The 27,706-nt window shown below is 41.4% G+C and overlaps 1 protein-coding gene across 1 annotated transcript; it reads right to left on the bottom strand.

The window, feature by feature from the left end:
- On the bottom strand, positions 1–26,522 carry PWP1 (PWP1 homolog, endonuclein). The gene is made up of 15 exons (XM_059186774.1): positions 26,319–26,522; positions 23,093–23,151; positions 22,778–22,962; positions 20,524–20,609; positions 20,329–20,425; positions 16,312–16,422; positions 15,357–15,487; positions 14,700–14,761; positions 8,452–8,548; positions 7,728–7,789; positions 6,415–6,526; positions 4,394–4,484; positions 4,188–4,309; positions 2,870–2,975; positions 1–2,107 (listed from the first exon to the last, which is right to left on the bottom strand). The coding sequence occupies exons 1-15, from the start codon at positions 26,388–26,390 to the stop codon at positions 1,998–2,000; spliced, it is 1,503 nt and encodes a 500-aa protein (XP_059042757.1). The 5' UTR covers positions 26,391–26,522; the 3' UTR covers positions 1–1,997.
- Between the last annotated feature and the right edge of the window lie 1,184 nt (positions 26,523–27,706).

The following is a 27,706-nucleotide window of genomic DNA, read 5'->3' as shown; positions in this document are numbered from 1 at the left end:
TTTGGTCCTTAACTTTTATTTGATTTTTTTTTAAAAGATTTTATTTATTTATTTGATAGAGATTACAAGTAGTCAGAGAGGCAGGCAGGGAGAGAGGAGGAAGCAGATTCCCTGCTGAGCAGAGAGCCTGATGCGGGGCTTGATCCCAGGACCCTGAGACCATGACCTGAGCGGAAGGCAGAAGCTCATGTCACCTCATGATCCCATCCCATCAGGTCACCCACTGAGCCACCCAGGTGCCCCTGCTGAGATGTTTTTAATGAGTGATTCAATCTCCTTACTAGTAATTGGCCCCTTCAGATTTCCTATTTCTTCATGATTCAGATTTGGTAGGTAGTATATTTTTAGGAATTTTCCATGCCCTCTAGGTTGCCTGATTTGTTGTACTCTGTTCATAGTAGTCTCTTAGGATCCTTTGTATTCTGGTGGTCTATTGGTTGTAACAACTTCTTCCTCATGTTTGATTTTGCATCCTGTGTCCTCAGTCTAACTAAAGGTTTGTCAATTTTCTTTAAAAAAAAAAAAAAAAGGCTCTCAGATTCATTTTAGTTTCTATTTCATGTATTATTCCACTTTGATCTTTATTTCCTTCCTTCTACTAACTCTGGGCTTTATTCCTTTTTGTAGTTTCTTGAGGTGTAAAATTAGGTTGAGAGCTCTTGTTTCTTGATCCCAGCACTGAATGCAGTGAACTTTTGGTATATCCCTTAAGTTTTGGTATGTTGTGTTTCCACTTGTCTCAAGGCCTTTTCTCTCCTTTCTTATTTGACCCATTGGCTGTTCAGGAGCATGCTATTTAATCTCCCTATATTTGCAAATCTTCTAGTGTGCTTCATCTAATTTTCTAGTTTCATATTATTGTGGTCAGAAAAGATACCTGATATTTCAATTTTCTGAAATTAAGACTTTTTTTGGTCGTACATGTGATCTTGGAGAATTTTCCATGTGTGCTAAAGAAAATGTGTATTCTGTTGCTTTCAGAAGGAATGCTGTGTATATGTCTGTAAGGCCAATGTTTCCATATTGGTTTTCTGTCTGAATGGTCTATTTCTTGATGAAAGTGGGGTATTAAAGTCTGCTACAATTACTGTATTGCTGTTTCTCCCTTTATGTCTGTTAATATTTGCTTTATGTGTTTAGGTGCTCCTATGATATTTATGAATGTTCTATCCTCTTGTTGGACTGACATCTTTATCATAATGTAATACCTCTTTTTCTTTGATAACAGTGAATACTATGCTGGGGGAAAAGAGAAATTTCACCTTTAATTTAGTCACTGAACTTTACAAGTAGCACTGAGGACATTTCTAAAATCATGAACATTAGCTGGAAAAGAGTCAAGTCAGTAAAGAGCAATTCCTGGGGCACCTGCCCGTGTTTATGGCTACTGTGCAATCTTGGCCAAGTCACAACCTTTCAAGGCCTGGGTTTATCCATCGTTTAAGATCAGAAGATTTTCGGGATGCCTGGGTGGCTCAGTTGGTTAAGCTGCTGCCTTTGGCTCAGGTCATGATCCCGGCGTCCTGGGATCGAGTCCCACATCGGGCTCCTTGCTCAGCGGGGAGCCTGCTTCTCCCTCTGCCCCTGCCTGCCATTCTGTCTGCCTGTGCTTGCTCTCCCTCTCTGATAAATAAAATCTTAAAAAAAAAAAAAAAAAATCAGAAGATTTTCTTCTAAAATTCCATAAATTATTACCTATTTTACAAACCTATAGGTTACTTATGACATATGGCATATTTTAGGAATTATTTTTTAAAAACCTCTTTATTATCCTCTTCCAGAAATGCAGCAGGATCCCTAAACCCCACACACTGAAAAGGCAAAGCACGAAGACCAGCCCTGTTTGTGCTGCCGCCATAGCTGCAGAGGAATGTCTGGCAGCAAGAAATGAAATGTGTTTCAGTCACTACATGGCTGTAGCTACACGTGGAGATTTCTCGGCCAGGTTTTTAAATCTGAGTTAAGGTAATAAAAACCAGGAAGTTTTTTGCTCTGCATTAAGACTCCATTGGTGTGTCTGAGCTCCTGCTCCCAAAAGGGCCACTAATAGATGAACTTCTCGTATGGCCAAGCACAAGCCTCTCTCGTCTTCCAAATGCTTCATTTACTAAAACACAAATAAACAGTTAAGAAGTTACCAGGTCAGAAAATTAAGAACCTATGATATAAAATACAGAGACGCAGAAATGAACAAGGATGGTTCTCTGCCCTAGTGTGGAAGTTTTATGAAACTATATTTAACACCTTATCAACGGGAAATGAAATAACCAACAGAGAAGTCCAGATTAACATTCTGAATGAAGTTAACCGTGTTTTAAATTGGTCTGCTATTTAACTTACTTTGCCTTGTCCTGGTTTTAATCCACCTTGATAAAGTGACTATTTTCTTTCATTAACCAGCAGAAAACTTTTTTGGATTTAAAACCCTTTTTCTACAAGGAAGACTGAGGGATCAGAAGAGCTACATCTTCTGTGTGTACAGGACAAGCCAGACAACCTCAAGGTAATAAATAAGCAACCAGGTTCTCCTGAAGTCTTCGGAGAAGAGGGGTCCCTTAAGGAAAGCTGGATTTTGGGGGAAGTAGTTGAGAAAAGGTGGATTATTCACACTGGGAAGGGGAGGGCTGTTCTTAGAAACCATGTTATATTTCCTTCCAGCTTTCCCATAAATTCAAATTTTGTCAAGTATTTAAAAAATAATCTACATTTAAATTGTGAAGACAAATTTGTGAACATGAACATCTCCAAATTACATGTGATCTTGTCTATTTCCCCAAGCGGACTACATTACAGGATGAACACCAGATCTACTTATTGTATTCAAGCCACACATTTTTCTCGTTTAGAAAAAGGGAATTAAAATTCTTACCTGATGAGACAGTGCTTATATCCCAGACCCGAAGCCCTTCTTTCTGACCTCCAAAGGCATAAATAAATGGCAAATCAGGGCAACAGGAAGAACAGAACAGAACTCCCTAGGAAGAGGAAAACAGATGGTCAGTCCTTCCAGAAAGCCCCAATGTAAACCCCTGCTCCTATCTACATATATTTGAACCAACTCACCAGTATCTCTTACGTCTCTTGCAGAGTCTTACAAGACAAAGCCACGTAAGTTCAGCACGATGGCCATTCTGTGAGGATGTATGCACTCTGACTACTGAGGTCTCTAATCTCAGTTTTCCCAGAAGCTTTTATTTCCCTTTTTTTTTTTTTAAAGATTTTATTTATTTATTTGACAGACAGAGATCACAAGTAGGCAGAGAGGCAGGCAAAGAAAGAGAGAGCAAGGAGGAAGCAGGCTCTCCGCGGAGCGGACAGCCCGATGTGGGGCTCGATCCCAGGACCCTGGGATCATGACCTGAGCCGAAGGCAGAGGCTTTAACCCACTGAGCCACCCAGGCGCCCCTTTTATTTCCCTTTTTAAGCAATGATGTTACTGTAGGTCACCATTAAATCATTTTTTTAACTTCTGAATTTTTTTTATGCTTATTACTAATACATATGCATTATAGAAAACAAACACAAAGTATAAAAATCAGTAAGATAATACTGTTTAAATTTAAAATCTTATTCCAAATCATAAACATTTAAGCATTTAAATATAAGTGGGAGATAGTACTATATAATTGCATCTGTAACTTACTTTCCCCACAAATATTTATACAAACAGATGCACAGTGTTCTGTATCTACAATTATACTAACTCAGTGCCTGACATATAGTAGGTGCTCAATAAATATTTGCTAAATGAATTCTGGTTATTTCTAAATTTTTTGCTACTACATAGTAATCCATTTCGGTGTAGTCAAAACTAGTTATGCAAAGATGTAGTGATAGATAAACTGACCCTAACAGCTACAGTGCCCTAAAGGTCCAAGCTTTCCTGGGATGGGCCCCAATTTGGAGTTAAAAAAAGAAAACCATGGCCATTCTCCTCAAGTCCTAGAAAATCTCTTTCCATCCTTCTTCCCAAACAACTGTTCATTGTGTCTGTTAGGAAAGGAACCAGATAAGGACAATTTTAGAGGATCTTAATGACTCACAAACCTCCCACCAAGTTTGACTAAGCTCAAAATGAACCTCCCAGCAAACCCATATTCTTTAATGCAGTGATTCCTAGGGAAAGACAATACAGGTCAGAAACAAACAAAAAAGCTGAAAAGGAAGATGCCCAGATAAATTCTTACCATTTTCATGTCCCTAGAGTGAACCAGACTTGGCCTGTCTCCTAATATGTCCCAGATCTTCACATACTTGTCTGCTGATGCTGTCACAAGACAGCCCTTGATTTGACTACTTAGATCAAGACCTAAAGGAAGAGATTAGTTCAGCCTCTGAAATGTAGATTTACTTCATCGTAAGTTAATAGAAATGAAACACTATTTGGGCTCACCGGAAATTTCATCATTGTGTGCATTAAGTGTAAAAATTGGCTTATCTGAACGTGCATCCAAATTATACACAAAGCCGTCATCCGTACTGGCCTGGAAAGAGGAAAAGACAGTCAAGGTCATGCTACATGGCAAGAAAATTTAGCAATGGGTAAGCAGTGTAAATTATAGTAGAAACCAGCTATTTACCTGAGGAGCTTATTTAAAACAAACAAACAAACAAAAAACAAAAAACCCACGAAAAATTTCCTGGGGTATAAGCGGGATTTGTCCCTGCATGGATTAATGCAGCTGGTGCGTGTACCACGCAGTGGGCATGAGGATGAAGCTTTGGTGGTGGTGCGGGTGAGGCTGAGAGATGGGCTAGCTGAGGTCACGTCCAAGGAAACAGAGGCCTGGGAAGCACAGCCTTTACGGTACAGGCAGAGGGAACCAGAGAGAGAGGGTATAATATAGGTCGTCAGGGGAGCAAAGAAATAGCGCTTCTGAAGAAAGCAACAAAGGTCAACATTTGGCAGCGAGGCTTCATGAGTAAGGGAGGCAGATTACGGTGGATTGTTACACTCCCAAGAAAGGGGAGAAAAGAAGGAGCCAAGAGACAGACCTAGTCAAGGATAGGAGAGAGGCTTGGCCTGTGTGCCAGCTGAGGGCAACAGCCACGGCAGGAAACGAGGGGAAAAAGGAACAAGTGAGAAGTCTTAATGGCTGGGCCGCGAAGAGGACAAGAGGACAGAGGTCTCATCGCAGGAGCCTGGCGTGAAGGAGGCAAACCATTTAATTGTAATCACTTTCCATTTTCCTAAATATCTGTGATTTTAGTACCAATGAAAACTTGTTAGCGAATAACCTCAGAAATTATGTGTGCTTCAGTGCTGAGAGCCAAATTACAACACAACATTCAAATACCACTGGCACTTCACTCCTGATAACCATAAAAGGGAATCTGGCTTCAGGCGACACAGCTGGGAACAGCAATGTGCCTCTGAGCAGAGGGAGATTACATGTGCTCAGAATCAATGTTTCAGGAACCTTAATAAAACTATCCACCGATGGGCGCCTGGGTGGCTCAGTGGGTTAAGCTGCTGCCTTCGGCTCGGGTCATGATCTCAGGGTCCTGGGATCGAGTCCCGCATCGGGCTCTCTGCTCAGCGGGGAGCCGGCTTCCCTCTCTCTCTCTCTGCCTGCCTCTCTGTCTACTTGTGATCTCTATCTGTCAAATAAACAAATAAAATCTTAAAAAAAAAAAAAACCAAGAAACTATCCACTGATTTTAAGAAAGCATTTCTTTCTCTCATTCATAAAGTACTACATATTTTACTTTAGGAAAATTAGGAAATTTATGGATGTACCACAGTTTCTTTAATCTTCTGGATGAAAGCTTGGGTTTTATTTCTCCATGGATTGAAAGGTCTGCAGAATCTTTGGATGCTACACAGAAAACTGTTATCCTATACATATTAAGGATACTTAAACCAAGAACTTAATACTTTTTCCTATCTGGGAGACTGCTATATTAAACAGGCTAGCATTCTCATCACTGAAGCTCCATTTAATTTAAATAAAATCATCTTCTTGGATGAAATTAACTATTAAAAAATATAGATTAGGTATGCTTAATATTTCAAAGAAACACACTAATAATACGATCAAAATCAGGAACTAAAATGTGGCACTTTGAAATGGCTGGAAATTAGCAAAATCATTTACATGTTAACCATCTGTGGCTGCCCCATTATTGTTAAGAGTTTTTTTTAACCCTAAAATCTAACTATTCCACAGTATTAATACAGAAAAAGCAAGGCGATGGGCTGGCTCAGTTGGTAGAGCATGTGACTCTCCATGTCAGGGTTGGGAGTTCAAGGCCCATACTGGGCGTGGAGACTTAAACCCAAAAAACCAAAAAACAAACCCCAACCCTCCCCGCCCCAAAACAAACAAACCTCCACCAGAGAAAGATTCTCTCTACAGTGGAATTAGAGAAGTCATTAGTAACCTAGATAAGCAAAACAGTATGTAGCTTTACCAAAAAATGACAAGGTGAAAAGTGATTCCAAGTCACTCTCTCAATCTGCCCGCTGAATCGCCACATTCGATGGCTTTCATCTGGACTTCGGCAGTCATACAAAGCCACTGACCTGGACAGACAGGCAAAGTTACGGTTTTAAGAGTTCAATTCGTCTATATGTTTTATATTTATTTATAATGAAATGGTAACAAAACAACACTGTGAACTCAAGATCCAATTATATAAAGCCTGTTTTAAGGTTCTAAAATAAAGAAGAAAAGAGGAGTTGATTTTCACTAGCTGGTAGACTCTGGTTCTGTCACTTGAAGGCACTGGTGGCTCTGGATATCACAGCAGACTTGACCGTCTCCAGGCTCAGCCATCCACTCACAAGATGAATCCTCTCTATTTCCAAAAGACTAGGACAACTTTGAATTTTCCTGTTCCCAGCAGTGCTCAGAGCCAGATAATTCATGTCTTAACCACATTTACTCTATAAGCAGGTTACCGTGCTGGGGAAGCCAGTGGATAGACTTTATAATTCTGAATGAATCCGAACTAAAAAATATAACTATTACTCTTCAAAAGAGAAGGAATCAAAATAAAGATTGCAAGTTGGTTTCTGCTTCTACTGGCTCTCTCTCCCACCTTCAGACCCAATCCGCAAAAAGGTGCACACGCATGACTGGAAAACCCCTGTGAGGGACTGCAGTGGGTCTAATTCCTCCCTTCCCCCTCCAGCCACACTCTCTGTCGGGGTTATAGGAATTCTGCCACAAATGCACTCTGTTCCCCACTCCATGTTATCTCTTTCCGCCTAGAAAGTAAGCCAGAAGTATACTAGTTCTGAGCCTAGGTCTAAAGAGGCGTTGGTATCTCTGCTGAAGCGTCTGACCTCACCATGAAAACATGCGGGGGCTAGCCCACTGGTCCCCTGAGGATATGAAACAAGGAGAGCCCAATCTCCATCGCCCCACCAAAATAAGCCAAGATCTACCAGTTGAACCTAGCCCAGATTAGCTCAATCTTGCAGTGGCATAAGAAATACATGTCTATTGTATGTCTACTCTAAGTCACTGAATTTTGGACAGCCTGCTTTGTAGCAATGGCAAACTCCTATGCCCTCTAAAAATCAAAGCAGTTGCTAGTTAGGAACTACATTATTACAAGAGAACAACATTCCCTTAGAGACTGAAAGGACCAGAGTTGAAAGGGACAAGTGAGTATCACTGCAAATTTAAACACTCAGTATTGTAGTCTGAGCATCAAGTCATACTTTCTGAATTAGAAGATTCAAAACAGCAGCAATAATTCCTGCAGTGTTTTCTTACTTATCATAGGATCCAGAAATCAGAGTCTGTGCTTCAAATGGATGAAACTGCAAAGTCTGGACCTAATAGGAGAAAACATAAATAAACAGATCTATGTTTGTTTGGTTTTGGTAAAACTGCTGAGTACTTAAATCCAGAAAATCAATTTGGCAGTGTTTCTATAAATTTTTCCCTTTGAAATTTAGTAGTATTTAGAGAAACAAATGTACTACATAATCAAAAGGACAAACATTTTCAAATAAAAGCAGATACTTTAAAGACAATGCAGGATTTCTCAAGTTGTGTTTGACAGAATACTTACATCCCTCAAATGTTAAATATACTGAGAACAAAAGAGCGAGCAGTCAAACTTACTGGGCAACTCTACATATTCTGACATATTCTGAAGTCCCCGACTGCACGCTAGGACATCTGACCTCTGAGTTCTGCAACAACAGATCTGTTAAATCCTTTAACCTCATATGGTGATTGACAGCCCTGTCTCTTTATGGGTCTCTGTAAACATGCTACAAATTACTAATGTTTCCAGTCACTTCATCCATCTCCGCAGTTGGAGCTCTAAGATGAGTAATTCTAACTATCATACTGGGCTCTGTGAGGGTCCAATAAGATAGCATGTCAAAGCACTTTATAATTCACAGAAAGTCATGTATGTTTGGGATTATTGTAGCCAACATTTGTCCCATACTTTTTAGACTCCCTTTTATCCACTCAATCACCATACCTTGTCTGTGTGTACAGCAAGGCTAGCTGCTGGCTTCCCTAAGGACATATCCCACAGAATTACAGTGTTGTCAGCTGATGCACTTGCCAGCACGTTTCTGAGAAAGGGAGGAGACAAATCAGGTGATTGGTTTTAAAGTCACGAAATTTAAGAATTCCATTTTCAATGACATCCAAAAGAATAAGATACTTAAGAATAAATTTAACAAAAGCATTTAAAGTTTACATATTGAAAGCTACAAAAGATTGTTGGAAGAAAGAGTATCAGAATGAAAGGAAAGATATCCCATGTTCATGGATTGGAAGACTTTTTTTAAAAAAGATTTATCTACTTATTTAAGTAATCTCTACACCCAATGCGGGGCTCAAACTCATGGCCCTGAGGATGAAGAGTTGCATGCTCCACCAACTGAGTCACCCAGACACCCTGATTTAATGTTGTTAAGACAGAAATACTGCTATTTACAGACTGATCTATGGATTTGGCCAATCCCTTTCAAAATCCTTGCAGACTTTTTTTTTTTTTTTTTCCAAAGAATGGACAAGCTGGTTTTAAATTCATATGGAGGGGTGCCTGGGTGGCTCAGCTGGTTGCATATCCAACACATGGTTTTAGCTCAGGTTGTGATCTCATGGGTCATGGGATCGAGCAGCCCCTCATCAGACTCTGCACTTGGTGTGAGTCTGCTTGGGATTTATTTTCCTCCCTCTGTCCCACCCACTTGCATGTACTTTCTCTAAAATAAATACATCTTTAAAAAAAAGTTCATAGGGAAATGTAAAGGACTCAGAACAGCCAAAATAATCTTGGAAAAGAGAGCAAAGCTGAAAAGTACACAGTATGGATTTCAAAATGGACTGAGAAGCCACAATAATCCAAACAATGTCGTACTGGTTTAAGGACAGACATACCAGTTAACAAAATAGAATGAAGAATAAATAAATCCTTAAATTTATGGTCATTTGTTTCTGACAAAGATGTTAAGATTATTCACTGTTCACTGGGGAAAAGAAAAGTATTATCAACAAATGGCTCAGGGACAATTGGATATCCTCATGTAAAAGAATGAAGTTAGACCTCTATCTCATACGACCTCAAAATAGATCATGGACCTACTAATGTAAGAGCTAAAACTATTAAACTCTCAGAAGAAAACAGGTATAAATCTTTGTGACCCTGGGTTAGGCAATGATATCTTAGGTATGACAAGAAAAGCCTTAGAAACAAAAGACATAAATGAAATGGACATCACCAACATGAAAACCTTTTGTATTGTAAATGAGATCAAGAAAGTGAAAAGACCACGGAATGGGAGAAAATTAGTTGTAAGTCATATCTGATAAAGGACTTGATTCTAGAATATATAAAGAACTCTCAAATAATAAAAAGATAATCTAATCAGAAGATGGGCAAAGAATATGAATGGACATTTCTCTAAAGAAGATCTATAAATAGCAAATGAGCATGTGAAAAGTTGTTCATTAGGGAAATGAAAATGAGAATATGGGATACCACTACATACTCACAGGACAGGTATAACGAAAAAGACAAACAATAGTAACTGTTAGCAAAACAGAAAAATCAGCTACCATGCTGGTGGGAATGGAAATGGTACAGACACTACCATATGGCCTAGAAATTCCACTCCTTAGGGATAGATCCTAGAAAAGAAAAACAGGTCTGTGCAAAAATCTGTCCACTAATATTTACAGTAGCATTATTCATAATAGGCAAAAAACAATCACAAACAAAATGTCTATTAACTGGTGAATAGATACATGAAATGTCATACAAGCATTCAATCAATTAAAAAGGAACGATGTACTAATTAATGCTCCAACAGGATGGACCTTGAAAACATTATACAAAAGTGACAGAATCCAGACACAGAAGGCCACATATTTTATGATTCCTTTTCTAAGAAGGAATGTCCAGACAGTCAAATCCAGAGAGACAGAAAGAAGATTAGTGGCTGACTGGGGCTGGAAGCACAGGAGGAGGAGGAATGACTGTTTATAGTACAGATTTCTTTTTTGGACTGATGAAAATGTTTTGGAATTAGACAGTGGAGATAGGTGTACAATTTTGGGAATACACCCCAAGTCACTGAACTATACACGTTAAAGACTGAATTTCATGATATGTGATTTTATATCTCGATTTTTTTAAACTAGAAAAGGGCATGGGACGCCTGGGTGGCTCAGTTGGTTAAGCGGCTGCCTTCAGCTCGGGTCATGATCCCAGCATCCTGGGATCGAGTCCTACATCGGGCTCCTTGCTTGGCAGGGAGCCTGCTTCTCCCCCTGCCTCTGCCTGCTATTCTGTCTGCCTTTGCTCTCTCTCTCTCTCTGACAAATAAAGAAAATCTTAAAAAAAAAAAAAAAAGACATTAAATGCTATTAATAAGAAAAAACAATTTACCTACCTCTTAGGGATCAAGTGATAATAATGTCATTCTACAGGAGAACACAGGCCTCAGAGCCCAGAAAACTTGAAAAGGGGTTCCTGGTGGTGCTGCCATTTACTAATCGTAAGTCTTAGAAGTCAGTCTCACTTCCTTGCCTGCCGATGAGAATGCTACAGCCAACTTCAAAGGGTTACTACTCAAGTACATGGCTGAGTGACCAGAAGACAGTAGGTCCCTGATTAATGTTAGCTGCCTGTCTTTCCTCTTTGTAAAAACAGATATTCCTGGGGGCGCCTGGGTGGCTCAGTGGGTTGAGCCACTGCCTTCGGCTCGGGTCATGATCTCAGGGTCCTGGGATCGAGTCCCGCATCGGGCTCTCTGCTCAGCGGGGAGCCTGCTTCCTTCTCTCTCTCTCTCTGCCTGCCTCTCAGTGTACTTGTAATTTCTCTCTTTCAAATAAATAAATGAAATCTTTAAAAAAACAAAAAAAAACAAAAACAAAAACAAAAAAAACCAGATATTCCTGGAACCTCATTCTTCACTATCTGATTTGAAATGGCTGACACAGAATTAAGTCATTAGTGATCATAATATTTGTCTAGAAAATCAATATGCTATTAAAATAAAATGTTGATGGGTTTATTTCTGGATCATTATTTCCTCAAGAAATACTTCCATTATACAAACTGCTTTCTGTTTTATAACTCACATTTCAGTGACACAGGCAGGGTCTCTTAAGAGGATCATGTATATTATTTGATTCTAATCAATGAATTTCAAATTTCTACCATTAAGTTCCATATACAAGTCATTAATGTTTTAAGTCCTTGGCAGGTCAAAGATTTAATGTTACTTAAATTCCCAATATTTTGTTTATATTCAATGCCTGCCAACAGCAAAAAGTTAAAATTTTACAGTACATTTTTCATCCTAGTCCTTCTCCCAACACTTGAGATTCCTTTCATATTAAAATTCTTAGTGTATCAGGCTTAAAAATAAATTACGAGCCCCTCAAACTCCCGAATGCTGTACTCCCAAGAAGAGTACAACAATAAGAGTATGAATGAGCAGAGAACATGCATGTTGGTCCCGGGAGCATTTTATTTCCCCAACTAGGAACAACATCAATATGTTATTCTTCACGATCCCAAACTTTTCTGTGCACCAGGGCATGTATGGCAAGTATTTAAAAGCACTCGTGTACCTTTTCAGTAAAGAAAGGGGAAAGGAGAACCAAGGTCTGTAATAAGATGGAGAAAGTAGAGGAGTTAAGGAGCAAAGACACGGGTGGCCCTGCAGTCACGAAGGTGTGAGTGCAGACAGGGTGCGGCAGGGGTACTGGTGCTGGCAGCGTCTGCACGGAGCTCGGGAGCTGTGGTTGGGCAAAGGCACTGCTGGATCAGCCGGAAGTGATGAGGAACTGTTCTGCCAGAACAAACTCAGTTACTCAAATTAACAGCTACTATATGTAAGAATTTAGTATACATAATTACCATGACAGGTCAGATTTATTAACAACTGGGTTCCTAAAAGCAGGGCACACTCATTCCGATCTCTTATTTGTCTGCCCATTAGTTAAGAACGGGCCCAATTCAGATAAAACCTGGGGAAATTTTTAAAAAACAAAACAACACAACAGATTCTTGGGCCCTTGCTCCAGATGTGACTCAATCTTAAGGAGATTAGAGGCCAGGAATTTAACCTTTACTTATTTTTTTAAAAGATTTTATTTTTAAGTAATCTCTAAACCCAATGTGGGGCTTGAACTCACAACCCTGAGATCAAGAGTCGCAAACGCTACCGAATGAGCCAGCCAGGTGCCCCTCACCAAATGGTTCTAACTCTGAAGAGGTGTGAGCGCAAACAGGAAGACAGGCTCTCGTCGGTGAGCCAGCACTCTGGGCCCCTCCTCCCCGCGCTCACAATTACAAAGGATCCCGTGTAACAGAGAGGTTGGGAAAATGGGTCTCGGGTGACCCCGCTTGTTCTTACGCCTCAAGTAAGCTCAACCTGATGCTCATCTTCCTTGCCTTAGAAGCCCCTCAAACCAACCATGCTATTAGGAAAATGGCCTTCTGGGGTAACTGCTGTTTAAAGAGGAGTATAAAGAATATGCAGACGACACATGCAAAAGAAGGAAGTGGAACTCTTACCTTCGACTGTGCGCAACACTTAACTCAGAATGGATCCAAACACCTAAATGTAGGAGCTAAGACTATAAAACTCTCAAGGGAAGAACCTCATGACAAGGATCTGGCAAAGATTTCTTGGATAGAACACTAAACGCACAGGCAACAAAAGTAAAAATAAATTGACTACATCAAAATTAAGAACTGTGCGTCAAAGGACACTATCCCAAGAGTTAAAGGGGATCCATCAGATGGGGGAGATGTTTGCAAATCACATATCTGAGGAGAGATTGTATCCGGACTATATAAAGATCTAAAACTCAGTGAAAAACCAAAAAACTCGATTCAAAATGTGCAAAGGTCTTCAAAAGACATTTCTCCGAAGATAAACACAAATGGGCCAACAGGCACCTGAAAAGTGCTCCACAAAATGGTAAACACAGAACTGCCACACGAAGCAGCAATTTCACTTTCGGGGAGACACTCGTAAGAACTGAAAGCTCGGATATTTGTACACTAACGTTATTTACATCAATGTGTGTAACCGCAGCACCGCTCACAACAGCCAGGAGGTAGGAGCGACCCAAGTGTTCCTCGACAGATGGAAAAACAAAATGTGGGTGATCCGAACAATGCAATGTCATTCAGCCTTAAAGAGAAAGGCAATCTTGCCACATGTGACAACATGGAGGACGTCGTGCTAAGTGAAATAAGCCAGTCACCAAAGGGCCGATACTATACAATTCTACATTTCTAAGGTAACTCCAAGAGTTGACTTTACAGAGACACAAAGGTTACTAGGGCCTGGGGGTGCCAAGGATGGAGAGTTGTTGTTTAATGGATACATGCTTTCAATTTTGGAAAATGACAAAAGCTCTGGAGTTGGACATTGCACAACAACGTCCACTGAACTATACATTTAAAAATAGTTCAAGTAGGGGCACCTGGGTGGCTCAGTGGGTTAAAGCCTCTGCATTTGGCTCAGGTCATGATCTCAGGGTCCTGGGATCGAGCCCCACATCAGGCTCTCTGTTCAGCTCTCTGCCTCTCAACCTACTTGTGATCTCTCTCTGTCAAATAAATAAAATAAAAAAATCTTTAAAAAAAATAGTTCATATATTTTATCACAATTAAATCAGCTGAAAAGGGACGCCTGCGTGGCTCAGTTGGTTGGACAACTGCCTTCGGCTCGGATCATGATCCTGGAGTCCCGGGATCGAGTCCCGCATCAGGCTCCCAGCTCCACGGGGAGTCTGCTTCGCTCTCTGACCTTCTCCTTGCTCATGCTCTCTCTCACTGTCTCTCTCTCAAATAAATAAATAAAATCTTTAAAAAAAAAAAAAATTAGCTGAAAAAAATTTGGATGAGATTTTGTGCAAACTAAACGAAATGAGGGAAATGTTTCCCATGAAAAGAAACACAATTTGGCACCACTGGCATTGAAGCAGCTTTTCCCCCAGTGCTGCTGGGAGGGCGCTTGGTCACCAAGTCTGTAATGAGCCCGAGCCCCTACAGACCTTGGAGCTGGCAGGTGATGTGTGGGCTACGAGGACACAGACGGCAAAGCCCTTGCCTTCAAGCGGCATACACTGCAGGAAAGGGAAGGAAGACACAGAGACCCCAACACATGACGTGGAGACAGGGGTAGGCATGAGTTAAGATGACGGTGGTTACAGTCTCTAACAACCCTCCAAATGTTATTTCTTTTTTACCTGATCAGCTTATTCCAGGAAAGGTCCAGGACAGCGTCGGTATGCCCCTCCGCGGAGGAACTCTGTAATAATTGTTTCATTACTTTTTGTATTAAAGTGACCCCTGTAATTGACCTTAATTTGAAAGATTCTTTAAATCTTGCTGTTTGATCTTCAGCAAACTTGCTTTCAAGCTGAAGACCTAAAGAAACACCTTGCCTTCCTGTTACTTTAGGGATCCGGGATAAATACTCCTTACAGAAGACAAACTATAGCAGTTCTTAATCTAGGTGGTAGAGTTCTACAAATAACCACCCCCCCACCCCAAAGTTAAGTTTTAAAAGCGGCAGGAATTAATACATTGATATTTAGAATTCAACATACTAAAGGCTAAACAGAATTCTTTCAAAAATTCCAAGAAGCATAGGAGTGTGAATAGTTACTATACCAAAAGGGTCAAACCCGAGAGTAAGTGGTTTGGGGAAGGATGAGTAACATAGCAATGGGTGCAATCAGAGATCCGTGCTTCCCTGGATGGGCCTTTTGAAACCCCAACTATGGACAATATCTGTCCTGTTCTGCCAAAGCGTCTAACTGAAATACTAACTGTATGCTCTCCTGACTCCACTCCACCAGTAAACTTCTCTGTCGTGAGAGTTTAATTATTGACTTGTTTACCTTCTTCCCTTTCTTTTTCTTCTTTTTCGATAGCTTACTTCCAAGAGTGAAGACTGGTTCTAAAGAGTCCACTATGTCAAGGTCCCACACTTCAATAACGGGGGTCATGTTTCCCACAGCAATATAATTTCCTACAGGAGGAAGTGAGGTATTGGATTTGAAACATTTCTAATGAAAAATACTGCACCGTGGGTTGAGTGATTTCTTAGAGCACTTTCTCTCAAACTTTCACATGCATGTGTTGTCACCTGAATATTCAAATGCATATTCCATTTCAGAAGGGCTGGGGTGTGCCCCTGCATAAGCACTCTGACCAGCTCCCAGGTGTACTGTACTGTGCTGCTGGCCCTTGGACCATAATTTGAATAAAAAGGGCTCAGTCTTTTGACCCCAGGGTCCCTACTTAGGTTCTAAGAACAAAACTCATCTTCCACCTTCACCCGTGTTGTGAAAACAGGGACTGAATCAGATCATGAAGGTGAATAAGCTTGGCAAACGAGACGTGAGGTTGAGCAGGACCAGATTTGACCTTTCTTAAGAAGCAGGATGCGGCAACTAGCAGGGTGCGGCTGGGGCGACAGCAACTAACACAAGAACCTACTTACTTCTCTCTTCAGTCTGGTTTTACTTGAAGTTTTCTAAGAAAGGTCATGCCACCAAACTCTTGGGCCATGCTACTTTCTATTGGGTTTACTTCACACCATTTTGCAGCTCCTAATGCTGTTAGCCTGTTCTTCTGCCTACAGCAATAGCAGTTATCTGACGTCTGAAGACACACAGACTCAAAACAATTACGTGATTGTGTTTTAAGAACTAACAATGTAACTTCATAAAATAACAATTTCATTTAAAAATCAACAATTCTGAGAACATTCATAGAGAATACATAACTTATGTGGCTAGAAATAACATACAGGGCTAGGAACCCCTGAGCCATCTTAGCTTTTCTAATTACCTGTAGAATCATCTGGACTGGGATCAAAATTCAGCCATTCCACACTTAGAGGGTATGCAGACAGCAGTATATCATGATGCACATAAAAGGAATCTTCTTCCTGATTATAAACTGAAAATATAAAACATTGGGACGAGACTTTATTGTGTCAGAGTAAGAAATCACATCCCACTGAAAAGGACACACTCTCCCTGTTAAACCTACAGAAGCCCATGTGCTTAAAGCGAGTCACATCTGATGGCATCAAAAGGAGCCTCCCAAGTTGTTACCGCTCAGCAAAATTCTGCAGGTCTCATATATTCCTATCACCTGGTGTGCTCCAAAGGAACAGGAACAGGGGCAAGGAACTGACATTTGCCTGAACCCCCCCATCGGCAGATGCACTGGTTAGAACAGTCCTATACTCCAGTCCACCCACTACAGAAAACAAATGTTCATAAGGGATCCATAGGGAGCATTTGATTATTATCTTTTAAAGGTCTATCTGGCTATAAGAATAAATAAAAAAATAGAACTGGAAAGAAAGAACTCACATTTAGAAATCTAAATGCTTGTCAAGAATTACTGCTTTAGTATTTAAAGATCAACAATGTAAATAAAGCTTTTGAGAACACTTTCGGAATATGACAACTAAAACAACTGGCTCTTATCATTCAGAGTTATAATGTTAAGGAGCAAAGATATTGTTAAAATCAATGACTAAGAAGTCTTTCAAAAATTATGCAATGAAACACTGATGAAACCGAGCCCAAACAATCAGAAATCTGCCCCCTCAATATGCTTTTTATTAGAAAGAAGCAAAGTTAAGAGAGACTAAGAATTTTTAAAGAAATTCCTCAGACCACTTTCTATGTATGTTCTCTGAGGCAAGGGAAACAAAAATAAACTACGTAGAAGCTACATCAAAACTAGAATCTTCTGCAGAGAGAACGAAACAATCAACAAAACTAAATGGCAACCTACAGAATGGGAGCAGATATTTGCAAATGACATATCTAATGAAGGGTTAGTATCCAGAACCTATAAAACTCAACACCAAAAAATAACTAATCCAATTAAAAAATGGACAGAAGACATGAACAGACACTTTTACAAAGAAGACCTACAGATGGCCAACAGACACATGCAACGATGCTCCACATCATTGATCAGGGAAATATAAATCAAAACTACAAGGAGAGACCACTTCGCACCTGTCAGAATGGCTAAAACCAACCACACAAAAAACAGTAGATGTTGGCAAGGATGTAGAGAAAGGGGACCCTCCTCTACCCCTGCCTGTGGAGATGTAAACCGGTGCAGCCAGTCTAGAAAACAATACAGGGGTTCCTCAGAGAGTTAAAAACAGAACTACCCTACAATCCAGCCATCACACTAGTAGGTATTTACCCAAAGAATACAAAAGTACTAATGTAAAGGGGTACATGGACCCCGATATTTATATTTATACATTATCTACAACAATCAAATTATGGAAAGAGCCCAAATGTCCATTGACTGATGAATGGATAAAGATGTGGAGTGTGTGTACACACACACACACACACACACACACACACACGGAGGAATATTATTCAGCCATAAAGAAGAATGAAATCTTGCCATTTGCAAGGATATGGATAAAGCTAGAGAGTATCACACTAAATGAAATAAGTCAGAGAAAGACAAATACCATATGATTTCACTTACATGTGGAATTTAAGAAACAAAACAAGCAACAGGAATAAAGAGAGAGAGACTGTAAACCAAGAAACAGACTCTTAACTGTGGAGAACTAATGGTCACCAGGATGGAGGTGGGCGGGTGCTGGGAGCAACTGTGTTGGGGATGAAGGAGGGCACTTGCTGTGATGAGACCCGGTGATGCATGGAGGTGCCGAATCACTGTAGTGTACACCCGAAACCAGTATTACACTGTATGTTCACTAACTGGAATTTAAATAAAAACTTTTTAAAAATTCCTCAAACCTCTGCATCTGGGTTAGATCCTGGATCGGCAGATTCCAAGTCACGTTCTATCCTATCACTTCATGACGAATGTTTAAAATGGAAAACTTGTGGTCCTGCGAGAACCTCAACTGTGGTCAAAGTACTCAGCTAACATTTTAGATAAATATAATGATGAAGCTGTAAAATAATCTCCTTTTATCCATGTCAAATCAACGTTCAGATCAGCTTTTAAATGCAATTTTGAATTTATTCTTGCCTAGAGATATGCTAAATAATTTGGAGATCCACACCATTCACCAGATCCAAGTATCTCTTTAATGATGTCGATTAGACTAAGGAAGTAGGACTACCACTGCTTTAACTTCTTAACCCCTCTCTGATACTCACTAAATACAAAGGAATGACTCCAGTAAGCTCTCAAAGGAAAATGTACAAAAATCAATGTCAAACTGAGTTTCGATTTTTGAAATTAGAACTTTAAGAATTTATTTGACAGAAAGAGATCATAAATAGGTAGAGAGGCAGGTGTGGTGGCGGGGAGGAAGCAGGCCCCCTGCTGAGTAGAGAGCTGGATGTGGGGCTTGATCCCAGGAGCCTGAGACCATGACCTGAGCCAAAGGCAGAGGCTTAATTCATTGAGCCACTCAGGCACCCCTGGAGTTTTTGTTTTTTTTTTTTTGGTAAAGATTTTATTTATTTATTTGACACACAGAGAGAGAAATCACAAGTAGGCAGAGAGGCAGGTGGCGGGGGGATGGAGGGGAGCAGGCTCCCTGCGGAGCAGAGAGCCCAATGCGGGGCTCCATCCCAGGACCCCGAGATCATGACCCAAGCCGAAGGCAGAAGCCTAACCTACTGAGCCACCTAGGTGCCCCTAGAATTGGTTTTTTAAAAATTTTGCCACATGGTTTTTATTTGAAATATGTAAAAAGTTCAAAGATCATTAGAAGAATAACTTTGCACTAAGGTTTCTGCTATTTAAAGCCTTTTAATTTTAAAAATAGATCCACAATGGGCCATGGGATTAAAATGGCCTAATCCAGACTTCCTGAAGGCAGTCTTAAGGATTGTGAGGATTTCCAAAAATCCAAGCTACAAAATGGAGTAAGTGACAAAGTAACCTAGAAGATGTAAAAAAAAAAAATTAAACATAAAGACTTTAATTTTCAAGCTATGCAACTGTGCTTCTAGAGCAAAAGGCCTTAGCTTAATATCTTTAAAGCTTCAAATTTTAAAGACAGATGATTAGAAGATTGTTGAGTAAGGACAGACATGTCTGAGGATGTGCACAGGAGAAGGGACAAGAAACACAGAAGGGAAATCTAGAGGCAGAATACTGCAGACGTCCTGAAGGTCTATTTTTTTTTTAGAAAACAGTCATTCAATTAATGTTTGTTGACATAATAAATATTGACATTAAATACATCTGATTTAAAAATCCAAATGAAAAAGAAAAATTCGAATCAGTGCCCACTTCAGATTCAAAGCATTCACCTCCGGCTGTGGTGCAAATATGCCTTGAACTGGGAAAGGAGACTGGAGGAATGGAAGCCCTTGCATTGAGTTTTTGTGAAGAAATGCAGGGGAAATATGTGAAAAGACTGTGGAAAAAAGCAGAATAAAAACCTGCCTCTTGAGTATAATCTTCACCATGTAAAGAAAAAGTACGCAGAAAAGAGACTGGAGTAAAAAGCCAGGGCAACAAGTTACCTCTCGGTAACAGGACTGTAATTGTTTCCTGTATTTTTATATGGCTTTACTTCTAGGTTTTCTTCAATGGGGAGAGAGGGAGAGTGAAAAACTGGCAAAAATGTTCAAAATAATACTAACCCTGCACGCACACACACACACCAGGAGACCCATTTCCATAAATAAGTCATGTACGAGCCACATACCAGACCACACATGCCCAGGCACAATGACCAGCCTATCTACGGACTGTATATAATTAACCATGTAACTTAAATGAGATCCACCAGGAACTGTCCCTGAAAATTCACAATAGTAGCTATTATAGTGATTACTTTCATCTTAGAGAACCTTTCCCCAAGGGCTGCCTGCCACTTACCGTGGACCTCTAAATTGCACTGGTCTTGTTCGGCTCTGCCACAAACTATCAGATTGTCACTGGGCTTGATCAGGAAATCTTCACGTTCATACTGCTCCTACGTGGAGAGAATAAGTCGTTAACTAGAAGCAGATATTTGGTAAGGTTTTCCAAACACTTAAGAAGCATAATTAGAAAAGCCACATAAATATTTACCGTATCTTTCAGAGTAACATAAGGATCTTGATCATTACTTCCATAGACTGTAAGACCCAAGAGAGATTCACCAAGAGTTTCAGTATCTGTAAGAATGCATGAATTGAACAGTCATTTCGACAAAAGCATTTTCCTAAGGTATCCCATCTTAGCTCCAACCATCTGTTTCATAACTAACTGGATCATCCACAGGTGGGAAAGGAAATACTGGATAATAAATAGGAATTTAAAAGCCAATTTTAGGGGGGCATGGGTGGCACAGTCAGTTATATGTCTGACTCTAGGTTTCAGCACAGGTCATGACCTCAGGATCTGTATCGAGTTCCGTCCTCAGCGGGGTCTGCTTAAGACTCTCCCTCTCCCCTCAACACATATGCTCTCTAATGAATAAATCTTTAAAAGAAACCCAAAAAACATTTATATTTGACTTTGGAATGCATACCTGATAGTCTTGGTCTTCACAATGTTCCAATAAAATTAAACTGTAAAGCTCTCTCTTAGAAAATACTAGCACTCTGCTCAGATGGCTTGGTCAGTTAAATGTCTGACTCTTGATTTCAGCTCAGGTTGTGATCTCAGGGTTGAGATCAAGCCCTGAGTCGGGCTCCATGCTGGACATGGAGCCTGCTTAAGATTCTTTCTCTCTCTGTCCCTCCCCACTCCTATTAAAAAAAAAAAAAAAGAAAAAAGAAAAGTGTACTTACTTTTAAAAAGAGATAAAACTATCCTAAGACACCAGAATTGATATAGAATAAGGGTTGCCTGGTCAAATCAAATAAAAAGAATGATGGGCTGGGGCGCCTGGGTGGCTCAGTGGGTTAAGCCTCTGCCTTCGGCTCAGGTCATGACCTCGGGGTCCTGGGATGGAGCCCTGCATCGTGCTCTCTGCTCAGCAGGGAGCCTGCTTCCCCACCCACTCTTTCTGCCTGCCTAACTACCTGTGATCTCTCTCTCTGTGAAATAAATAAAATCTTAAAAAAAAAATGATGGGTTTCACAAAGTTAAATTGGTTATTATATTGCAAGATTTCTCGGAACTGCTTCTATGCTAATTTACTATATGACTCTGAAAGAGATGCTATTATGCCTTTTTCACTAAACTTATCTCAAATTAGAATTCTGTTATGGCATATCTGCAAGGATGACCTAGAGTAGACCCCAAATAACATAAAACTCAGGAAAGAAATATACTCTAATTGTTAGGGAAAGCTACTTTAAGGAGGCAGGACTAATCTGTCTTAAACATTTGATTAACAACAGAGATGGGAATTTCAACCAGACAAGAAAGACAGCCAATAATCCACACAGTGTGGAGATTATTAAGAAACAATTAAAAAAAAAGATTTGATTTATTTGAGAGGGAGAAAAAGAGCATGAACATGATCCCAGGACCCTGAGCTCATGACCTGAGCTGAAGTCAGATGCTTAACTGAATGAACCACCCAGGTGCCCCAAGAAGCTGTTTCTGAATGCCATTTCTCCAGGCTGGGTCAGCATTTCCTTTCTCTGTATTCCCATGGTATCTGTCCTAGCAGGATGGTCACAAGTTTAGGTGTGCACAACTCAGAGTCCAATGGAAAAAACTATTCTCTGCACCTGATGAAGTGTACTCTAAGAGTAAAGGCTTTGCAGCAAGAGAATGTTCAACCCTCAGCTCCACTGTCCATGACTGTGTGGCCCTGGCAAAGTCAGTTGATCTTTGTAAGCCTCAGTTTTCTTTGTAAAATGGGAGTAATAACCCCTCTCTCATTATTGCAAAGAGACACAAGTTACAGATTAAAATTTTTTTTTCATTCGGGTACAGCTGAAACACAGTATTAGTTTCAAGTGTACAACGCAGTGATTTACCTTGATCTCTTATGCTTCATGGCAGGCTCACAGGTGTAGCAACTATCTGTCACCACAGAGCGCGATCACAGCATCTCTGACTATATTCCCTACACTGTAGCTTTCATCCCCAAGACTTACTCATTCTGTAACTGGAGGCCTGTATCTCCCACTCCCCTTTGCCCATTCCCCAACTTGAATTACAGATCATACCCATCACTTGCAATACAATATACAATATTATGCTTTTTTACGTTAGTTTAGTAGGTTAGCTTATTTCTTCAACTAGTTTAGGAAACATGTCAACTGCCTTAGACTTGAGCCAATTATTTAACTGGTATAAAGGACAACAAAAGCTCTGGAACAGCAGAAGCATGATCTAATACACTGAGCCTGTGATTAAAAACCAGAAGTAAGTGAACTCTAACCTGGGTCACCTTCCTCATCATATTTATCTAAGTCGTACTCAGCCAGCTCATCATCATCCAGCGTCCTGTCGTCCTCTGGGTCGCCATCTTCCAGGGGCTCCCTTGGTCGTGCCTGGGTACGTGCACTCTGCATGCCATCTTCCGAAGGATCGCCTGTCTCCTCTTCGTCACTGCCACCTTCTTCTCTGTGCCAAGGAACAAAAAAGAGAAATCACCCAAATGGTACCATCTGACAAGAAGACCACTTCATCATCAATGTTTGAAATTTACATTTCATCTGGACTTGACTTTAGACATCAACAATCCTAAACTTACTGTAATTTTTCCTTAGCTTCAGCAATGAGACGTTTTACTTCTTCTTTACTAAGTTCTACCTATAAGAAAGCAAACATTTTGTTACCATACAGTTAAGGAAATCTTTATAAATCTCTGAGTTAAAAAGAAGTCTATGAACTAATGTAAAATATAACTTCAAAAAATATCAAGAATCAAACTTCAATCCAGACTCCCTAAATTTACCATAAATGGGATTTTCACAGGTCTTTATAATTATTAAATCCATTCCCCACCTGAAACTATTAAAAAACAAAAAACAAAAAAACGCTGCTCAGTCTACTTCTTCCCAGACTTTCCAGAAAAGACTAACTTGTATAAACCGGCTTCTGTGACAGTCCATCTCATTTTCTTTCAACTATTCTGATTTCTTCTTGGCTACTTCTCATTTCCCCTGTGAGTATTCCTAAATAAATTACCCCAGCCTTGGTCCCCTCCTCTCTTCCTGGTTCTCACTGTGATTCATTATGAATCACACGCTGTCACTTCCTTGCAAAGGTCATTCATTCTGGAGACTAAAACTATCACCTCGGAACTGATTACCCCTAACTCATCCTTCGCTAGCGCCCCCAGACTCAGTTGCATCTTTCTTCCTTTTTTTTTTTTTGCAGACTCCCTGGAGTCTGACAACACAGGACTCTTGATCTCACAACCCTGAGATATGACCTGAGCCAAAATCAAGAGTCATATGTGTAACCTCCTGAGCCACCCAGCACCCCCCCCCCAACCTTTCCAGCTGCCTTTAAGACTCTCCACTTGGGAAATCCTGTTCAAAAGGATCATTGGAGGGGCGCCTGGGTGGCTCAGTGGGTTAAGCCGCTGTCTTCGGTTCAGGTCATGATCTCAAGGTCCTGGGATCAAGCCCCACATCGGGCTTTCTGCTCAGCAGGTAGCCTGCTTCCCTTCCTCTCTCTCTGCCCACCTCTCTGCCTACTTGTGATCTATCACTGTCAAATAAATAAATAAAATATTTAAAAAAAAAAAAAAAAAAAAAAGGATCATTGGAGTCATTCTCTTTCAAAACTGGCATTTTTTCATCTAACCAATGCTTTTTTTTTTTTTTTTTAAAGATTTTGTTTATTTATTTGACAGAGAGAGATCACAAGTAGGCAGAGAGGCAGGCAGAGAGAGAGAGGAGGAAGCAGGCTCCCTGCTGAGCAGAGAGCCCGATTCGGGACTCGATCCCAGGACCCTGAGATCATGACCTGAGCCAAAGGCAGTGGCTCAACCCACTGAGCCACCCAGGCGCCCCTCATCTAACCAATGCTTTAATACCTTTTAAGACATCCCATTATTGCAAAACTGTAAACTCACTGAAGACAGAAACAACTTCTTGTTCTGTGTTTACACACATAATTCAGTGCTCAGCCCCTGGTAGGGATGGATAGACGATGATTTGATGACAGACGACGATTCAGTCACTCAGTTTGCACTAAACATCTCTAGTAATATGGAAATCCTCCTGAGGGAAGACATTCATTGTTCCAGAAATTAAAGGCTTTTGAAATTAATTAAAAGATTTTTTTTTTAAGATTTTTTTTTAAAGATACTTATTTTTCGGGGCACCTGGGTGGTTCAGTGGGTTAAGCCTCTGCCTTCAGCTCAGGTCATCATCTCAAGGTCCTGGGATCGAGCCCCACATTGGGATCTCTACTCGGCAGGGAGCCTGCTTCCCCCTCTCTCTGCCTGCCTCTCTGCCTATTTGTGATCTCTGTCTGTCAAATAAATAAATAAAATCTTAAAAAAAAAAGATACTTATTTTTCTAATTACTCTCACTGATCTCAGTTTTTCTGGGATTTTGTAGAATAAACTTAATCTCTTCTTCCTATTTTGATTGTGTAGAATAAACGCAAACTCTTCAAGCAGTGGTTACCAAACTTATCTGCCATTAAAATCACGTGGTGGGGGGAGGGAATCTTCTCACACTCCAGACCAATTAAATCACAATATGCAGGAGTGGAGCGCAGGCACTGTATTTTTTTTTTTTTTTAAGTAAGCTGCAGGGCCAATGGGGGCAGGCGGGTGTGTGGCACTTGAACCCATGACCCTGTGATCAAGAGCCCAGGCTCCACCAATGAAGCCAGTGAGGTGCCCCAGACATCACTACCTTCTGAAGCTCCCCAAGTGGTTCCAGTGTGTGGACAAGTCTGGAACTCATACAGTCTTTAAAAGGTTACATGTCCCTTTTTAATAACAACTATTACCTCCTTCAATAATTTCTATTGAGATAATTTCCTGGCCTTATTCTTTCTCTCTCTCTATATATACACGCAATGAGCACCTACTGGAGCCAAGCACGGGAGAAACTGGTGAATAAAACAAGCATGGTCTGTCCCCTGGTGGAATTTAAACCTTCCAAGCCCTCATTCCTGTTAACCTCACCTCCCAGCCACTTACATTCCTATCCCTTTTCCCATCTCTGTCATCACTGGCCCAAATACATTCAGCCCCCCCCCCCCTTTCCATTCCTAGCATTTACTCCCACGGACATATATGCGCATGTCAACTCCATAAAGGCAGGGAATTCTTCTGTCCTGTTTATGCCTACCCCTGGACCCTGAACAATGCCCAACCCACAAAAAGCACTGAGTAAATATCAGCTTAACAACTTAAATTATCTTCACCTCTACCACTGACTCATTTTCGAACTTCTGCAGGTTTTTTCCTTCTTAATGTGTCAGGTTTACCTCTCATCACCCACTGCCACAACATCTCACTTGGATCACTGCGAGAAATTCCCAATTCAGCGCCCAGCCTCACGACGTCACAGTCTCCATACCCGTTGTTCTACTCTACAGCTCTCGTCCTGGCCAGCATGCCCAGCACACGAGTAGAAAGTGGTTTCCCACTATCCCGTGCTCCCTCTTCCCGCTATGCCTGAGAACGCACTAGAGTGGGGGTGAGCCCTCACTGCTGTCAGTGAGAAGCTGAGAGATTCCCCACTGAGAGCAGCACCCCGCCCGCCAGGCCCACGTGCTCGCCAATTCCGGAGTGGGCTGGACTCGTGGGAACAAGCCGTGAGGGGGCGCGGCCCCCGACTCGGAGCCGGAGGGCCCCTCACCACAATCAGGCCAAAGCCGGCCTCACCCCGGCCAGTCACACCAGCCAGGCCCAGGCCGCGTGGAGCGGGTTCAGGCTCTCTAGGCAGGCCTGGACGAGGATGCCGCGAAGAGGCCGCTCCCCCTACCTCCGAGCGGCCAGGCCTACCTTGTCTGGCGTCTCTTTGGCCACGCCGCAGCGGACCCAGGCCACGCACGTCACCTGCCGACTGCGGTTCATGGTCCTCTCAGCTCAAGGACGCCTCACGCTACAGATTCGGCCGCAGCAGCACTGAGTCCCCCGCCGCCCTGCGGTCACCAGGCTCTGTGACAAGCCTGGGGGCGGCTGCTTGCACACGGCGCACGCGCAGACGCTGATTTCTGCGCCTCCGCGCCTTCTTGTGACGTCATCCCAGGGCGACCGATGGGAAAGGGGTGGGAAAAGGGTTGGAAGCCGAAATGGCTGGGCGGGGAATCCACGCTGGGGTGGCCCGGGCTGTGTGGGTTGATGTGAATGGGCTTTTCCAGACGGCCCCACCTGTGACAGTCTCTGCAGACTTCACGGAGGCAATAAATAAAACTGGAACTGTACGGGTCAGAGACCTTTATTTTGCCTGCAGACTTCGCTGACAAATGGTAGCGGTTTGTGGTTTTCTTCTTTTAAAGCTTTCTCCAAAATAGCTTTGTCATTTCAAGGGAGTTCAAGCGCTGTGTTGGGCTCCACGGAGCCTATGAAAATAGAAAGTTTGACTACCCCGAGGCCACTATGTTGCGAGAAGGGCACATAGGAAGAGGCCACGCTTGGGCGCTCCAGTAGGCAGTCCCAAGTTTTGGGGTCAGCCCCGGCATGTAAATGTAAGGGCTCTAGATGGTGCCAGCACCCAGACACCGATTCACCCCCGCCTTTGAGTCTCTCTGACTCAGGCCCAGACACCATGGAGCAGGAATGAATTGTCGCCACTGTGCCCTGCCTCACATTCTCACCCCCCGGAATCTGTGATCTTCGTTAAATGGCTGTTTCAAACCGTTACGGGTTTTTTTTTTTTTTTTTAAAATTCTTCCATAATATTTTTCAGATGACAAAATACGTATAAAATTTACCATTTTAACCATTGTTATTAGTTTTTTAAAATTGTCATTTGAGAGAGGGAGAGAGAGCATGAGCGGGAGGAGGAATGGAGCGGCGGAGACAAATGAGAAGCCGACTCCCCAGTTAGCAGAGAGCCCAATTCGGGACTTGATCCCAGGACCCTGGGATAATGACCTGAGCAGAAGGCAGTTAATGGACTGAGCCATCCAGGCGCCCCTATATCATTTTTCAACGTGCAGTTTGGTGGCATTAAGTACCAAGCCACTAAGTTTGGTATTTAAAAAGGCATTAAAATGCATTTTTAAAATGCAGCAATAATAACTGGAACAGGCAAGCACCTGTGCTATATTTAGAGGAGGGCACATGAAATGATTTATTAGTAGAGGCTGATTTAATAACACTAGGCTAGGCTCAGTCAGGTGTGCGGGTGGAAATGCAAGAAACGGGCTTCTGTTTGGGTATTTGCC

The sequence above is a fragment of the Mustela lutreola genome, chromosome 8 (genome assembly GCF_030435805.1).
Source record: "Mustela lutreola isolate mMusLut2 chromosome 8, mMusLut2.pri, whole genome shotgun sequence".
Classification (NCBI taxonomy): Eukaryota; Metazoa; Chordata; class Mammalia; order Carnivora; family Mustelidae; genus Mustela; species Mustela lutreola.
This window is presented reverse-complemented; position numbering and strand designations above follow the sequence as displayed.